Source organism: Schistocerca americana, chromosome 3 (assembly GCF_021461395.2).
Source record: "Schistocerca americana isolate TAMUIC-IGC-003095 chromosome 3, iqSchAmer2.1, whole genome shotgun sequence".
Lineage (NCBI taxonomy): Eukaryota > Metazoa > Arthropoda > Insecta > Orthoptera > Acrididae > Schistocerca > Schistocerca americana.
The window spans coordinates 509,096,219-509,115,433 of record NC_060121.1 but is presented as its reverse complement, the minus strand read 5'-3'; the positions used below and the strand labels follow the sequence as shown (position 1 = coordinate 509,115,433).

General features: G+C 43.3%; 1 protein-coding gene across 1 annotated transcript in view; it reads left to right on the top strand.

Annotated features, from left to right (window-relative positions):
- The first annotated feature begins 1,469 nt into the window (after positions 1-1,469).
- The window catches only part of LOC124605413 (F-box only protein 32), a 541,318-nt gene continuing 523,572 nt past the window's right edge, over positions 1,470-19,215 (top strand). The window contains exon 1 of the mRNA XM_047137065.1: positions 1,470-1,729. Within this exon, the coding sequence (XP_046993021.1) occupies positions 1,596-1,729 (134 nt within the window). The 5' untranslated portion in view covers positions 1,470-1,595. The remainder of the gene's footprint in view (positions 1,730-19,215) is intronic.

Here is a 19,215-nt window from a genome sequence, read left to right as displayed (position 1 = left end):
AGTGGCAGCCACAGGGGGTGTCAAGTGCAAGATTTGTATGCAACGCATACCACAATTAGTAGCAAAGTCTGACATGAAGAGAAGTGTACAAGGAAAAGGGGAAGTGAAGTGAGCCAGCAACAACTGATAAATCACATATGTGGAAAAACATTATCGTGCCAGCCCTGTTAAGAAAGGAGAAGTTTGCAGTCAACATGATCAAAGGTATTGCCAGTGCCATAGGTCACATCAAATGGGTAGCTTTTAATGTTTGCCTCTGCCAGGATGTAATTTTTGAGTAATGTATCCTGGAAGCCAAACTAAGATGCAGATAGTGAAAAATGAATCAGTGTTTTACTGTAGTCAAATTTGTTTAACAAAACTGAAAAGACAGAGATGAAATGGGCTTGTAATTGTATATGGTTTAATCATCTCCAGTTTTATAGATGGCCGTCATTACTGCATGCTTAGGTCAATTAGAAAATATCCATTGACTCAATGACTTGTCACAAACGTTGTTCATAGGTTGTTCTTTGAAATCAGCACAAGACTTAAATGATCCATTACAAACACTCCACCAGGCAGAATTACTACATCTTAGTGACATAATAACTTTTCTTAAATCTCTCTATTGGCTGTACTTCCAGACTGGTGCCTTTTCACATTGTCTGCCTGGACAGACGTAACACATCTCTGGTTGTATTGTAATAAGTTCAGTAGTTACAACTACAATGAAGCATTTATTGAAATTAGTGTTCAATAATTTCAGTTAGTTGTCAATTCTGGCACAGTTATTATCTGGGAAATCGGTTTCATTTGTCTCGCTGTTATATTCGTTATGCTATTTTATAATGCTCTAGTTTGCCTCTCTGTTTTTTACTGGAACACTGACTTATTATTCGAAGCATTCAGGATCCCACTGTCGTTTCTTACCGTTCTACAACATTTGTACCAAACATTTACGAAAGCTTTGCTTGGTTTTGTTAGAAGCTCTTACAGACTATACATTTCACATTCCTTTTATTGGGGCATTAGAAATACTTCTCAAGTAGCATATACAGTAGTTACATTCATACTCTACTCGAAAGCGCTCTTAAGCTATCATTTTCTGCATGTACTTTGATTCACATCTCCTATACGGAATTGATGAATGTTTTTTAATCAAAAAAAAACAATTTCGTTTTTTTTATTTTGGTGCACGTCATTTAAGCGGTTGTGTAAGTAAAATGCCAACTAAAATTACAGCCTTTAAAAAAGGATGAGGTAAATTCCTGTACAATTCATTACGCTAACAATATGTAACAGTTCTCTGGCACCGAACACCAGAATCGGCTCTCTCTTTCATCGACCTAGTTCGTGCGTACAGCGACAGATGCCGCAGTTACCCCACTTCCTGAACTCTGTAAGTCTCCAAACTAACCTGCAGAGGGCAGGGCAGTGCTAGGGGCTGCGACGTAATTGGACGCTGGAAGGAGAGAAAGAACATATGATTCTGTCAGCTGATTGGAAGACGTCAAAGCAGTCAACAAAGCCATGCGCTCAATGTTTTGATGGTTTAGTTCTCCGACTGGTGCTCGTCTGGTGTGCGCGTTGCGTTGGTGTCTTGTCACTTAACGATGCCGTTCATTTCTAAAGACTGGAGATCTCCTGGGGAGGAGTGGGTTAAAACAGAAGAGGGATGGGAGAAAAAGAAAATACTTGAATGTGGGCGGCAGATTAACGGCAGTGCGCAGGACAACATGGATACCAGGTTTGTTGTCGTATTTTGTTTTGATTCGTATGCTGGCTGTTTGTTTGTTTTGAATCAATTGTTTGATTTACACACAGCACATCTTTGACTGTAGTATTTCCTGATGCCGTCGTTAATATCGGTTCGTTGCATAGTTAACGCAAATTTCATTTAACAAAGAAATATGACATTTTCACATGTGTCACTGCCTTTCTTTTGTTTCTTTATGCTATTGATTCTAATAAATCAAACGACCGTTTTCAAGGACGGAAAACTACGTTTCGTCAGCTGGTAGTCCAGAATCTGCGTTTATTATTTTATTTTCCATAAATGGTGGCAAAGGTATATTTAGAGTATTGCCAGAAACGTCAGTTTTGTGTCGTAACCATTTTCATGCCAGATTTAAATGAAGTAAATTGGAGTATATAATTAAGTCTTTGTTCTCTTCAAGCGCCATTTTCAAATGTCAGCCGAGTTGTTTCTATGATGCGCGGAGCACTGTCGATATAGACTAAGTTCCACTGATATACGTCTCGTTTCTAACGCTGTATAATTGTTCTCCACAGTTTCATAATTTGACACATTTTTATGTTAATTGGATTGTTATGCCAATAATTCATAAACCAAGGGATTTGTGAGGCGTGTGTACCTACCATGATTTTGTGAAGAAATCTCATAAAACGGTTCATTAACATTATATTTATTTGCGTACAATTTGCGAACAGGCAGGCAACGCAAATAGAAACAAGATTTTTCGGAAAAACAGTGGTTCCATTCTACTTTCTCACAGAAATTGATGTAAATGTGGAATTATCCGCAGAGATTGTTGCCAGTGAATTCACGAAACACAAGCCTACTTATTTCACAGCGTGAAGTCAAAAATGATGCATTTTCAAAGAATGATGTTTTATTTTACTTTCTAAGACTGAATGTTCTTGCCTTCCTTTCAGACAAACAAAAGAAAATAAACAATAACAGCGACTCGGCTAACATACTTCATTGAAACATGTTGACGCAAGGAAACGTGGTACACACTACTAGACAAAGGAGCACAATTAAAATTCATTATAGCAGTTTAATACATTTAAATTCAGCAAGTAGTTTTTTCCGTTATTGGGCCTTCATCTAAAGGTTGATTTCAAGACTGCTACTCGGCTTTTGACAAAGATATTTTTATGCGGTTTAGTTTTAAATGTGTCGTAATGCCTCGTACCGATTTGCACTAAACTCTAGTTCCAGTATGTTTAGCCAAGCAAATAAATGTCCTTCCACTGTACCGTTCGAGATGTCTGTTTTAAGGCAGGCTGTACTTAGTAAAAAAGTGAAACTTCGTTAGGATTTTTGGGTAAATAATATTAAGAAAAACTGAAGAATCTGTAGGAAAAAATGCATAAGCTTCAGTGGAGGTGAAATCTCACAAACGTTAATTTGAATTCACGTTATAGCAGTAAAGAACGTGTTCATTTGGAGAATGGAAAGGTTGATGGCTCTTTTGTAACAAATTCACCCAGAAAAGTTTTATTGTTCTAAAATTTGACATGCTCCCTAAACGCTTCCGTGCTTTTCCAGAAGTTAATACACCAAGAGCTAATCAAAGCAAATAAATTCGCGTTAGTCCCAAATAAAGATACGCAGAAGCTGAAAGGGGGTGATTAATAATGATATCAAAAATGTTGTAAAATTGATCGACTGACTTGTTTCCATAACTGTTGCCTCGCAAATGGTCAAGAATTTAATTGGAGGTGATTCAAGGTGGTTTACGGTAGAAACCAGCGATGATGTGAAGTTTTCTTACCGTTAGTTTTCTGCTTCGTTCTTGACACGTTCGGAAGTTAAGATTGTTGATGCGGGTAAATTAATGCCAAGCGAAGAGCGAATGAACAGCTCCGCAACTGTTCTTTCTGAATCCCAAGGCCTTGGTAGCTGACCAGGGGGATACCTGCAGTCATCAATTTATCTTCCGTTAAGAAGGTGGAATGCGCTCCACGAATGTGATATAACTTTCAAAATCGTTAAGAGCAGCAATCAGCCGTCGTTTCCGTTCTAGCTGGAATTGCTATAATGGAGTTAGAATAGAAACGAGGACTGATTTGCTGCTCTTTAACATTTTGAAACACATCTGCATTGTTCAACAGCGTAATACCCTAGCTATTGCTTCATGTCCCGCACAGAGACGTATTTATTTCCTTTTCATTTTTATTTTCTTTTAGTTTACATATCTGTATAGGATGTAATTTAGTCAAGTGACTTAATAATTGCATAGTTTTGATTACATTTTGCCTATTTGCTCACGCATTGTTGGGCAGCGCATTAGCTAAGCTTCGTGGCTTAAGTATTATGCCGTAATTCCCTTTCGAGCCAACGTTACTTCCGTTTGTATCCGGATGCGGTCATGTTTGTGGAGACGTATATTGTCCTCACGAGAAATGATTTTCCCCCTTTCTAACCCAGGCATCGTTTTGCTTATAGTTCACCAAAGAAGAATGCCTAGTTTTCGGTGATTACTGAGTTTTCCTTTGCAGTGTAATAGTGAGTAACCCTCAGTATCACACCAAACAAAAACACTTGTTATAGCCGGTTTAGTTTCCCCTTGGTGTAACTCACTACAGGAAGAAGTCGAAGTTGTACAGGTATATCATTTTAGGCGAACAGTGGAAGCCTTCTTTAACCAGGTCACGCCGTTTTCGTAGACTACATTTACTTAACAAAGTTTACCTTGTCCAGTAACTTAACCGGCGAATGATCCATCAAACGGGCTGACTGTTCTTACAATGGAATCTTCTCACCGTACATTTATTTGATTGCGAGATTTGTCTTAACATGAACTTGCTTAAAAGTAATAGTAATATCCATCTATTGTAACCAAGCCAGATGAACGAGCTTAATCTTTCGAGCATTTCCTTGAACACCGTGTGCAGCAAACTAAAACGTTAATTTCCTGTCAGTTTCCACAGGAATGGAAAACTTCATGCTACATGGCACGTATTCAAGTCCAAGTTACATTTGTCACTCTTACGTAACGTAAAAACTATTTGTTCTCATATTACGTGATCTGTAAACAGTTATGTTTATTTTCTGCCTCTTTGCAACCGATTTCGAAACTCCAAGCCGTCGTCTCCAAGCTTATTAGCCTGATAATAGATATCACATACCTCCGAAAGCAAGTCGGGTTATCGTCAGCCAGCGTATTCCGGTCCGCTTATTTCGCAACTTTTTGTGAATTAGTTGACATACAGATCAATAAAAAAACTACGGCTAACAGGAGATAAAATAATAATACAATATACAGTTTTTATTCTACTTAATATATTTAGCAGCTAGTAATGCCGCAACTTCTCCAGTACTGTGAAAGCAACAATAACGTTTTTTTCCCCTTTCCTCTAGTTCCTACAGCAAGACTTCATATCTACTTAATAATGTTATGGAAACTGTAAAACATTAAACTGGGTGGTGATGTAGGAAAACACTATTTATGTAAGGGGATAAAGGCTCGTTTACCTAGTCCAGTCATCCTTATTTGACTGATCTGTGATTTTTCCAAATAATTGCAGGTGAACACTGGGTAGATTCCTATTGATGCTTCGCGGCAGGAACATTCTCCACCATTGAGCCTCGTTTAATGAAGCCAACCGTAACACTGAATGTTAATTAATGTTTTAACTGTCAGTACTGATGTTCATCATTGTATTTTTCATCGTTTTGATATTTCTGAGTCAGTCAACTTTAAAGAGAGCTGTTGATACACTCCAAGACAAAAACACGCATCACGGACTTATCCGAATGGGATGGAACTCGGTAGATTTGGGGTGTGTGTGCAGGCAAACATATGATTACCATTTCAGAAAAATTGATGGATTATTCAAGAGAAAGAGCTTCACAATTTGAGCACGTCAATACTGTGTTTGACCGCCCCTGGCCGTTACGCATTCTGGATGTCCTTCTGAGGAATGTCGTGCCAAATTCTGTCCCATTGGTGCGTTAGAATGTCAGAATCCCGAGATGGTTAGAGGGCACTGCCCATAATGCTCCAGACATTATCAACTGGGGAGAGATCTAGCGACCTCGCTGGCCAAGGGAGGGTTTGGCAAACACGAAGACAAGCAGTAGAAACTTTAATCACTTTCGGGCGGGCCTTATCTTGCTGAAATGTAAGCCCAAGATGGCTTTCCATGAAGGCCAATAAAACTGGGCGTAGAAAATCGTCGGCGTACCGCTGTGCTGAAAGGGTTCCGTGGATGATAACCAAAGGAGTCGCGCTATGAAAAGAAATTACACCCCAGATCATCATTCCTGGTTGCGGAGCCGCATGGCAGGCGACTATCAGGTTGGTCTAGAATGAGATTTTCACTCTGCAGCGGAGTGTGCGCTGATATGAAACTTCCTGGCAGATTAAAACTGTGTGCCGGACCGAGACTCGAACTCGGTATTTTTGCCTTTCGCGGGCAAGTGCTCTACCATCTAAGCTACCCAAGCACCACTCACACCCCGTCCTCACAGCTTCGCTTCTGCCAGTACCTCGTCTCCTACTTTCCAAACTTTACAGAAACATCCGCCAGGCTGTGGCTAAGCCATGTCTCTGCATTATCCTTTCTTTCAGGAGTGCTAGTTCTGCAAGGTTCTCAGGAGAGCTTCTGTAAAGTTTGGAAAGTAGGAGACGAGGTACTGGCAGAAATGAAGCTGTGAGGACGGGGCGTGAGTCGTGCCTGGGTAGCTCAGACGGTAGAGCACATGCCCGCGAAAGGCAAAGGTCCCGAGTTCGAGTCTTGGTCCGGCACACAGTTTTAATCTGGCAGGAAGTTTCATATCGGTTTGGTATACCACCGCTGTCCGGGGCGTCTTTGACACGTCTTCGGCCTGAAATCTCATTGACTGGAGTAGAATTGACTTGATTGATGAGTTCTGCTTCGAAATGAGCCCCGATGACTAGCAAAGACCTGTCTGGAGACATACGGGACATCAACCTGTCACCTACCATACAGGCTGACAACCATGATAGTCTGATGTGCCATTTCTTTTCACAGCAGGACCCCTTTGGTTGCCTTACGCGGCGCCTTTACAATACAGCACACGGCGTGAGTTTCTACTGCTAGTATTCGTGCTTGTAAAATCCAGCCTTGGCCAATAAGGTCGCCAGATCTCTCCCCAATGGAGCACCTTGGGAGCATTGTGGGCAGAGCCCTCCAACCAGATGGGTTTTTGACGAATTAACGCGCCAATTGGACAGAATTTGGCATGGTATACGTCAGGTGGACATCCAACAACTCTACCAATCAATTCCAAGCCGAATAAGTGCTTGCACAAGGGCCAGAGGTGGACCAACACGTTGTTGACTTGCTCAATCTCTGTGAAGCTCTTTCTATAGAATAATAATTATTTTTTCTGAAATTATCATTTATTTGTCTGTACATATACATCACATCTACCGATTTCCGTCCCATTCGGACAATTCCTTCGTGGCGCGCCTCTTCTTTTTCTTTGGAGTTCGATGAACCCTCTGCCAGGCACTTAAATGTGATTGGCAGAGTATCCATGTAGATGTAGGAGTGTATTTAACTGTCTCATGTGAAACTTCCTGGGAGATTAAAACTGTGTTCTGGACCGAGACTAACTCGGGACCATTGCTTTTCGCGGGCAAGTGCTCTACCATCTGAGCTACCCAAGCACGACTCACGCCCCGTCCTCACAGCTTTACTTCCGCCAGTACCTCGTCTCATACTTTCCAAACTTCACAGAAGATCTGCTGCGAACCTTGCAGAACTAGCACTCCTGGAAGAAAGATCGCAGGAGAGCTTCTGTGAAGTTTGGAAGGTAGGAGACGAGGTACTGGCAGAAGTAAAGCTGTGAGGACTGGGCGTGAGTCGTGCTTGGGTAGCTCATATGGTAGAGCACTTGCCCGCGAAAGGCAAAGGTCCAGCGTTCGAGTCTCGGTTCGGCACACAGTTTTAATCTGCGAGGAAGTTTCATATCAGCGCACACTCCGCTGCAGAGTGAAAATCTCATTATGTCTCATGTGATCATCCGCCACAGACTTCTCCAGTGAAACAAATAATAGTGCTGTGACGGAGTACCTGATTTACCTTTGCGTGATTTTACAGTCTTCAGTAGTCAAAGTGTATCTTTAAAATCATTTCTCCACCAAAGTCATTTCCTGTTTGTTATGAAATGTTGTACTAGGTACACTCAAAGCCACTGGAGCTGGATATTCACAGTATTCGAAGCGAGAAGCGTGACGCCTGGTAATTAGACTATGCCGAGGAACGCGTTTGTTCGCGGATGCGGAGCCTTCGTAAGAGTTCTCTGATCCCGAAGCGAAACTGAAGCACTCTTCTGTGTCTTCTCGCTTTCACGAATGCTCCTCGTAATGCACACCGCCACGCACTGCAGATCTGGAAAAGTAGTTTTCTTGATTATCCGCCTTTTTTGAAAATAGTTTCCTTTCTCCACGTACCTGCTTCTTCTCTACATGTGTACTTGGAAAACAACTGAATTGCATGGCAGGGTGTACATCGCATTGTACCAGTTATTAGGGATTTTTTTCCCTTTCTATTCACATATGGAGCTCGGAAGGAATGGTTGTTTAAGTACCTTTGTGCGTGCTGCAATTAACCTGTTTCTGTTCTCCCGATTCCCATGGGAGCGATGTGTACGGGGTTGTAGCATATTCCTAGACTCGTCATTTAAAGCCAATTCTTGAATCTTTGTAAGTAGACCTCCGGGTAGTTTACGTGTATCTTGAAGAGTCTGCCACTTCAGTTCTTTCAGCGTCTCTGTGACTCTCCTTCGGGTTAAACAAACCTGTGACATTCGTGCTACCCATCTCTATATACGTTCAGTATCACCTGTTAGTTCTATTTGGTACGGGTCCCACACACTTGAGCATTAGTCTAGGACGGATAGCACGAGTGATTCGCAAGCAGTCTCCTTTATAGATTGACTGCAGTTTCCTAGAATTGTACCTTCCAATAAACCGAAGTCTCCCTCTTGCTTTACCCACAACTGAGCCTAAGTGATCGTTCCATAGCAAATCCCAACAAAATGTTAAACCCTTGCATTTGTATCAGTTGACTGATTCCAACTGTGGGACTCATTTGTATTATAGTAATAAGATATTACCTTCCCCCCCCCCTCATGTTAATCTCTTATGGTCGGCCGGAGTGGCGAGAGGTTCTAGGCGCGTCAGTCTGGAACCGCGTGACCGCTACCGTCGCAGGTTCGAATCCTGCCTCGGGCATGGATGTGTGTGATGTCCTTAGGTTAGTTAGGTTTAAGTAGTTCTAAGTTCTAGGGGACTGATGACCTCAGATGTTAAGTCCCACAGTGCTCAGAGCCATTTGAACCATTTTTGAATCTCTTATTTTTGTCTCCAGTACGCCAGAGGAGTAGGTGTAGGAATGGAAATTGAAGGGTTTGCGTACGAGTGTTCACCAACAGTCAAATCCGGTTTGTGTACGCGTAGAAAAGAGTGTCTTCCAAATTTCACCCTGAGCTGCAGCCCTCCCCAAACAATTTGTACACCTGGGATAAGAAATATATCGCGGGATGTGACACGAAAAGTTAACGCTTCGATATGAATAAGCCGTCTTTGTTGAGAAACGAAATCCTAAAATCACGACCGAGCGAGGTGGCGCAGTGGTTAGCACACTGGACTCGCATTCGGGAGGACGACGGTTCAATCCCGTCTCCGGCCATCCTGATTTAGGTTTTCTGTGATTTCCCTAAATCACTTCAGGCAAATGCCGGGATGGTTCCTTTGAAAGGGCACGGCCGATTTCCTTCCCCATCCTTCCCTTACTCGAGCTTGCGCTCCGTCTCTAATGACCTCGTTGTCGACGGGACGTTAAACACTAATCTCCTCCTCCTCCCTAAAATCACGCATTCGGGAGGACGACGATTCAATCCCGCGTCCGGCCATTCTGGTTTAGGTTTTCCGTGATTTCTCTAAATCGCTTTAGGCAAATGCCGGGATGGTTCCTTTGAAAGGGCGCGGTCGATTTCCTTCCCCATCCTTCCCTAATCCTATGAGACCGATGACCTCGCTGTTTGGTCTCTTCCCCCAAATCAACCCATCCCCAACACCCTTGATGATCTCGGAACAGCGCGCGCCCAAAATCATTTGTTAGAACAGTGTGGTGTTTTAGATATTTGTGGATTTATTGAACGATGAATTTGCGCTTACACAGCCATGTTATTGGGTGTTTCTCATACTATTTTTAGAAAACTGGGCAGAGTGTTGATTAGAATAGCAACTACATGGGCCCGTTAGCTGGGATACCACGAGAGGTAGGCTCAGCCGTCTAATAGAAAAAGGTATTCGTTCTATGTGTGCATTGACAACTTTCATTCCCGAAAGGAGAAAGCGAAGTTGAACTGCCTGGGTGACGTTGATGAATGCGTATATCTAGTAGTGTTTGTTGATATTGTGAAGGTGGTAGTAATGGAAGGGAGGCGTTGAAACACAGTGCTTGTGCTTATAACACAGCATTCTCTCTTTGAATATCGTTAGCTAGCTAACTCTGCTGTGATGATGGATAGCATATCTGACATTGTCAGAGAGTCCGGGAGGAAACTGCTTGGGATTCATCGAAAAATTGTCTTACAAATGTAAGCAATTCCGACAACGGCGATGAACCAGTATTTGTTGAAAGTTCATAAGAAACTGTTACCCCATCATTTCCAAAGCTAAGAATTGCACAGCTGAAATCAAATGAGGCCGTGCTGTTGTTGTAGGTCATGCGTAGAATCCTGACGAGATGTGTATAGAGGTTTTTGTTCATGGTTCTTATGATGGCTGGAGCAGAAACGAGTTAATTTGTATGGTATATGAAAATAAAAAGGAGCAAGATGGGATATCATGAAAGATGTTTCAAAAAAGTGTCATATATCCTACAGGAGGCAGTATTGGTCAAAAATCGAAGAAAGGTCCCAATTATTATCTACGTCTACATCAGTATTCCGCAAGCCACCTGGCGGTTTGTGGCGGAAGGTACTTCTGGTGCCACTAAGTGATCCCTCTTCTCCTTATGTCATTCGCGAATGGCGCGTGAGAAGAACGATTGTCGGTAAGCCTCGATATAAGCTCCACTTTCTTGAATTTTCTCTTCGTGATTATTTTGCGAGACGTACTTAGAAGGAAGTAATATGTTGCCCGGGTCTTCCCGGAAAGTGTGCACTCGAAATTTCAACAATATACTCTCCCTGATACACATCTCTCTTGTAGCATCTGCACCTGCATTTTAAAGGGCATCTCCATACCACTCTCGTCACGTCTAGACGATCCAGTGACGAAACGCAGCGCTCTTTGTTGGACTTCTATCAGTCCTACTGGCAAGGGTCACAGATTGACGAACAGTACTGAAGAATAGGTCTAACAAGTGCCTTGTAAGCCACTTCTTTAGTAGATGAGTTACATCCTCTTAAGATTCTTCCTATGAATGTCAATATGGCACACTCCTTTCCTACTCCACAAACGGAAAAAAATCGCAACAAAAAAGAAACAAGAGTACTGAAATTTCGGAAATACCTTTGTCTACATAACATATTTGAGTGACTAACATTGCAAGATCACATGTTAATGTACACGGGGGTAAACCATTACAAATGTGAAATTCTAGTACAGCAATAACCGGTGTAACCGCCGGAATGTTGAATGCAAGCGTGCAAACGTGCATGCATTGTGTTATACAGGTGCCGGATGTCGGTTTATGAGATGGAGTTCCATGCCTGTTGCACTTGGGCAATCATTACAGGGACGGTTAATGCTGTATTTGGATGACGCTGGAGTTGTCGTCGATAATGTCCCGTCTGTGCTCGATTGGAGATGGGGTGATCCAGCAGGCCAAGGCAACATGTCGACACTCTGTAGAGCATGTTGGGTTACAACAGCGGTATGTGGGCGAGCGTTATCCGGTTGGAATGCTGTTCGTGAATGACAGCACAGCAGGTCGAATCACCGAATTGACACACAAATCTGCAGTCAGAGTGCATGGGATAAGCACGAGAGTGCTCCTGCTGTCATACCAAATCTCACCCAAGACCGTACATCTAGGTGTAAGTCCAGCGTAACTAGCACACAAACAAATTGGTTGCAGGCCTACAACTAGTCTCCCCCTTACCAACACAGGGCCATCAATGGCACAGAGGCCGGTCGCTGTGGCCGAGCGGTTCTAGGTGCTTCATTCCGGAACCACGCGACTGCTACGGTCGCAGGTCCGAATCCTGTCTCGGGCATGGATGCGTGTGATGTCCTTAGCTTAGTTAGGTTTAAGTAATTGTAAGTTTTAGGGGACTGATGACCTCAGATGTTAAGTCTACATCTACGTGATTACTGTGCTATTCACAATGAAGTGCCTGGCAGGGTGTTCGATGAACCACCTTCAAGCTCTCTCTCTACCGTTCCATTCTCGAACGGCGCGCGGGAAAAACGAGCACGTAAATTTTTCTGTGCGAATCCTGATTTCTCTTATTTTATCATGATGATCATTTCTCCCTATTTAGGTGGGTGCCAACAGAATGTTTTCGCAATCGGAGGAGAAAACTGGTGATTAAAATTTCATGAGAAGATCCCGTCGCAACGAAAAATGCCTTTGTTTCAGTGATTGCCACTTCATTTAACGTATCATGTCTGTGGCACTATCTCCGCTATTTCGCGATAATACAAAACGAGCTGCCCTTCTTTGCACTTTTTCGATGTTATCTGTCAGTCCCACCTAGTGCGGATCCCACACCGCACCGCAATATTCCAGAATAGGGCGGACAAGCGCGGTGTAAGCAGTCTCTTTAGGAGACCTATTGCACCTTCTAAGTATACTGCCAATGAATCGCAGCCTTTGGTTTGCTCTACCCACAACATTATCTATGTGATCGTTCCAATTTAGGTTATTTGTAATTGTGATCCCTAAGTATTTAGTCATTACTACTGAAGGTCCCGTAATTGTCAGAGCCATTTGAACCATTTTTTAACTGGCACCGAAACAGAAGCAACTTTCATCAGAAAACACAACAAACCTCCATCCTGCCCTCTAGGACCTCTCGCTTGACACCACTGAAGTCACAAATGGCGATAGTTTTGAGTCAATGGAGTGCAAGCTACAAGGCGTCTAGCTCGGAGCTGTCGTTGAAGTAACAGATTCGTAGCAGTTCGCTGCGTCACTGTGACGCCAGCTGCAGCACGATTCGCTAGAGCCATACGCCGAAAAGAGTGGTCTTCCCTCTCAGGGATGCCACGTTGGCGGTCCGGAGCCCGGTCTTCTTGCGACCGTACATTCTCGTGACCACCGCTGCCAGCAATCATGTACAGTGGTTACATTCCTGCCAAGTGTTTCTGCAATATCGCAGAAGGAACATCCAGCTTCTCCTAGCCCTATTACACGACCTCGTTCAAATTCGGTGAAGTTTTGATAATGGCGTCTGTGTTGCCTTAAAGGCTCTATTGACCAACATCAACTCACCACGTCCAATCTCACGACCGTTACAGGTTGTATGTAAAGGAGACCTGATTTGCATCGTCATAGTGGCGCGCCGCACGGGATTAGCCGAGCTGTCAGGGGCGCTGCAGTCACGGACTGTGCGGCTGGCCCCGGCGGAGGTTCGAGTCCTCCCTCGGGCTTGGGTGTGTGTGTGTTAGCCCTTAGGATAATTTAGGTTAAGTAGTGTGTAAGCTTAAGGACTGATGACCTTACCAGTTAAGTCCCATAAGATTTCACACACACTTAAACATCTGGCGCTACCAGCGCCACTCTTATGCGACTGGCGCAGAATTTGAATAGATGCCATCATTCAGATGTAGAAACACGCCTATCAACTTTAGTTTATGTCGCATAATTCCTTGACGTTGCGACTTTTTTCTGCCGGTGTATTTGTATTGTGTGGTCATACCACTTATGGTCGTTGTGGATAGTTATTCTTAGATTTTTACGGTAGATACTGTTCCCAACGATTTGTGATCAATAGTGTAGTTGCACAGTAGTGGATTTCTTTTTCCGTGTATGCGCAATACGTTACATTTATTTACGTTCAGAGCAAACCTCAAGTCCCTGTGCTTTCCTCAGTCCTCTGTAGGTCCTTCTGAAAATCGTTCATGTCTTCTGGTGTTAGTTTTAGTTATGTTCCGTAGATCATTTTCCCGATTATTTATCGAAATCATGTGGAACAGGTCAGATTACAAGATATATATACACACACACATGAATAGTGCTAATATTAATATTACTGAAGTTTTTAGTTCTACACATGCAACTACATTTAGAGGTACAATTTTTTTCGAATTTCTGAAACAGAAATTCGACCATGGAGTAGAAGGAGTTGTTCAAAAGAAATGATTTTAATCTAGATTTAAAACTTGATCTGCTACCTGCCAGACACTTCATATTGTTGGGCAAATGATCAAAGATTTTTGTTGCTGAATAATGTACTCCTTTTTGAGCAACGGACAGCTTCAATAAGTTATAGGAAAAGTCATTTTTCCCTCTAGTGTTATACGTATGAACATCACCGTTCTTCGCGTATTGAGATGGATTATTTGTAACGAATTTCATTAGCAAATATATCTACTCTGATGGTGCAGTTAAAATACCTAACTCCTTGATAAGTTGCCTACATCATTTCCTTGGGTGAATACCACTAATTATTCTCACTGCTCTCTTTTGTGCAATCAATACTTTATGTCTAAGTGGTGAGTTACACCAGAAAACTATTCCATAAGACATTATTGAGTGGAAATATGCAAGGTACGTTAGGAGGCTGATCTGTTTATTACCAAGACTAGCGATTATACGAAGAGCGAAAGAAGCTGAACTTAGTTGTTCGAGAAGCTCAGTAATATGCTTCTTCCAGTCCAAGTTGTCATCAATGTGAACACCCAAAAATTTGGAGAAATCTACTCTGTTAACTGAGCCCTGTTCATATGCTACATCGATTGTCGGTGTGACTATTCGGTGTACAGAACTGGATGTAGTGAGTTTTTTTCAAAATTAAGGATTAAGCGAGAGTATTTTCTGAGAACCACTTAATTCTTTGAAAGACATCCTTAACAATATCTTCAGCTGCTTTTTCTGGAATGGGATTATTTATAACACTCGTGTCATCAGCAAAAAGTACTAGTTCCGTTTGCTGAACGTTAAGTGAGAGGTCATTCACATGAATAAGGAACAGCAGAGCACATACAATTGAACCCTGTGGGACTCCCTTTGTGATAACTCCCCATTCACTAGAATTTACCACCCTCTCAGCATTATTTGTGCTATTCAGCACAACTTTTTGTTTTCTGTTCATAAAGTATGATTCAAACCAGCTGTGTGTATAGTCTTCAATTCCATAAAACCCGAGTTTTTCTAAGAGTGTGACATGATCCACACAGTCAAATGCCTTGGAGAGATCACAAAAAGTACCAACTGGCGATAATTACCAGTTTCGTATAGGCATGCGCATTTACGCTCAATATTCTCACAAAATATCTGTTGTTTTTTATGTAATTATAACTTTAAAATCATTAAATATGGAGGTCTGGTCACTTGATCGAAAGCGCTCTGTTATTGGCTGATGCTCTCTTGCTGTCGCAGACTAGGAGCTCTGACGAAGCTCTACTATATTACGTGTGTTATAGGAGCGTTAGCCGAAGTTACGAGGCTTTTACACACTTTTTCCGCTAACAGTTTGGCTTTTTAGTGATGAAAAACGCAGTTACAACTTTTAAGGAACAATAGAAAGCAATTTTGTGAACGCTGATAGTAGCAGCCTTGCGAAGGTCGATGCGTGTGTAGTCCACTCATTTAGAGCGGAGATATGTGCAATGACGTACAATCTTTTCCCTGTTCCTGGCAATATGATTTAACTCTTTCAAAACGAAGGAATTGTTGAACTTCTGCAAATAGGTCCATATATTATAATTAGATTGTTGCCTATCAGTCATGAGCTACGACCCAAAGCACAATAAAATTATTCTTGGCAAAACTTAGTGCTGATTTCCCATATAGAGACACTCAGCGGAGCTACTGCGTCCAGCAGGCGTTCGGTGGCGCTACCAATAGCGCATCGACTTCAAGTAAAGAGGTCACATGTTCGAATCGTGAAAGGGGCATGTAGTTTTAAAAGTTTTACACGAAATATGAAACTAGCGTTAGCAAGAACTGATTTTAGCAATTGTTCCGATTGTGGGATGTGTTATATATAGCTTCACGTTAGTCTTAGTCTGAGAAATGGTCAACAGAAGATAATGCATTTACTTTGCGAATAAGCAATTCACTTTTTTTGGAAAGCATTGCAAGTAGTGAAATACCAGTAACGCCCACTGTACAATGAGGTTATACAGAGAGAGATACAGCGTGTACAACATGCAGGTGATATAAATATAAGGGATGTGAAGTTTGTGAGTGAAAACTAACGTTAGTGTTTGAAGCAGATTTCCTTCCTATTTATGTAAGGTGAAGGAACTGCAAAAGTTTATACGATAATGATCCTAGGTGGACAGTACGAAGATAAAAACATTGTTTCTAATATAGTAAAAAGTATGGTCACATTAACTAGAATATATCTTCTTGAACATGGCGTGTATGAACAGTTATTGCAAATTGTAAATAGCAAGGAAAACACAATAATATTCTGTTTCTGATCGGTGTGATGAAGTTTGCCGGCCGGAGTGGGGGTTGGGTTGGGTTGTTGTGGGGAAGGAGACCAGACAGCGAGGTCATCGGTCTCATCGGATTAGGGAAGGATTGGGAAGGAAGTCGGCCCTTTCAAAGGAACCATCCCGGCTTTTGCCTGGAGCGATGTAGGGAAATCACGGAAAACCTAAATCAGGATGGCTGGACGCGGTATTGAACCTACCGCTACGGTCGCAGGTTCGAATCCTGCCTCGGGCGTGGATGTGTATGATGTCCTTAGGTTAGTTAGGTTTAAGTAGTTCTAGGGGACTGATGACCATAGAAGTCCCATAGTGCTCAGAGCCATTTGAACCATTTTGATGAAGTTTTGCAATTGTGATTTGGTTTTCATATGAGAGGTCTGTCGAGTCGCTTTACAAATAAGTTAAAATGTTGTAGCGGGTTATATTCGAACTAGCGAACTGTGGACATCATATTAAATTCGATGGTCTACCGCCTTAACAATTGAGCTATCGAATAATTGAAGCGCAGGAGTTCAATTTCGTTGGATGATGCTATCCTTCGTTTTAACAGCGGGAGAGCATATCTCGGAGATAAGTTAATTTTGCCTTCACAGTGTAACACATTTTTAATTAATTTAGTGAACTCCTGCGTCGACGTAGTGGCAATTTGTCGGTACATTGTAACCACATTTTACGCGTCTTCGTATTCTTTAGAACATTCAAAAACAACTTTTCCGGAGTTTTTATAGATGCATTTTTACGACACGGTATTATACAGCATTTGTAGCCCATTTTCCGAAATGTGAAGTCGAAATTAAGACATCGCTTTGAATTAACATTACGACAGTTGGGGCAGCAAGCTAGCCAGTGACGTAACGCGCATCGCGTGACTCGATTGCAGCGTTTTAACGGGCTTTCAAGTTATTTGAATTTCATTTCCGTTTTTATAAGAGAATACAGAAATTCAAGTGGAAAAAAAGGCATGTCAGGAGCATAAAATGACATAAATAATCCTTTAAGACATTTTCCAGAAAACAGTCCTATGGCGAGGTAAAATAACAGAGCCTAGCTCTCACACAGCTATGTATCTAACTGGAGGGGCCAGACAGTAAGTATGTGACGCAGTGGAAAGCAGCATCAGGCATGTTCTTGTCAGTGACATGTCGTAAGGATTCGGCAGTGGACGGGTCCCCCGCTATGCGGCAGAGTGCGGTGCGGCGGCTCGGCGCCTGCCTGGCCCGGCGCCAGACCTCTCTCCCCTCGCCCCCTCTTCTCCCTCCCCCTCGCTCCCTCTTCCCCCCCCCCTGACCCTCCGGACTAAAACAACCTAAACAACGTAGCCAGCGCAACAGCCGCCGCTCGCTGGGTGAATCACCGCCTCGCAGTAGCAGTAGCCCTCTCTTTCACCACGCGACTCGTTGCGTGCGCAGCGGAACAGTAGTCGCGGCCAGCAGTTTCGCCGTCTGTCGTGGTCTCTTTTACTTAGACTTTCGTTTCACTAGTTGCTAAGTCTCGCTATCAGCTGCCACGAAAACATTAAATTGAATTTAAAAGTTTTGATACAACGTTGTTCATGGTGAATAACTGTATTTATTGCAACTAAAGATGACAACCAGATATGTTTTATTTGGTAAACTAACAGTATGAGAGCCCGCCCGGTTAGCGTTGCGGTCTAACACGGTTTTCCGGATTGGGAAGGAGCGCCTGGTCCCCGGCACGAATCCGCCCGGCGGACTTGCGTCGAGGTCCGTGAGCCGGCCAGTCTGTGGATGGTTTTGAGGCGGTTTTCCATCTGCCTCGGCGAATGCGGGCTGGTTCCCTTTGTTCCGCCTCTGCTACACTACTATGTCGGCGATTGCTGTGCAAACACGTTCTCCACGTACGGGTACACCACCATTGCTCTACCACGCAAACATAGGGGTTACAGCCGGCCGGAGTGGCCGTGCGGTTCTATGCGCTACAGTCTGGAGCCGAGCGACCGCTACGGTCGCAGGTTCCAATCCTGCCTCGGGCATGGATGTGTGTGATGTCCTTAGGTTAGTTAGGTTTAATTAGTTCTAAGTTCTAGGCGACTGATGACATCAGAAGTTAAGTCGCATAGTGCTCAGAACCATTTGAACCCATAGGGGTTACACGCATCTGGTGCGAGACGTTCCCTAGGGGGGTTCACCGGGGGGCCGAACCGCACAATAACCCTGAAATAGTGGTTCGATGTGAGGCGGCGGAGGGGCATAGTGAACTGCGGTAGTCGTCGTGTGGTTGTGGACCACTGCGGCTGCGGTGGGGACGGAGCCTCTCCGTCGTTTCTAGGCCCCCCGTTAACATAAAGTACTATACAATACAACAGTATGGGGTTTTCTTTCTAAACTGTACAAATACACTGAAGACCCTAAGAAACTGGGCACCCGCTTAATATCGTGAAGGGCTCCGCGAGCACGCAGAACTGCTGCAACACGACGTGGCATGGACTCGACTACCGTCTGAAACTGTGCTGGAGGAAAATGACATCATGAATCCTATAAGGCTCTCCATAAATTCGTCAGAGTACGAGGGGGTGGTGATATCTTCTGAACAGCACGTTGCAAGGTATCCCAGATTTGCTCAGTAATGTTCATGTCTGGGGAGTTTGGTGGCCAGTGGAAGTGTTTAAACTCAGGAGAGTGTTCCTGGAGCCTTCTGTAGCAATCCTGGACGTGTGAGGCGTCTCATTGTCCTCCTGGAATTGCCCAAGTCCGTCCGTATCCACAGTGGACATGAATGGATACGGGTGATCAGACAGGATGCTTACGTTCATGGGAACCATATGGAGCCCCCCATTCAGTACGTACATGTCACCTGTCAGAGTCGTGTATAGACGTATCAGGGCTCCCATATCACTCCAACTGCACACGCCCCACACCATTACCGA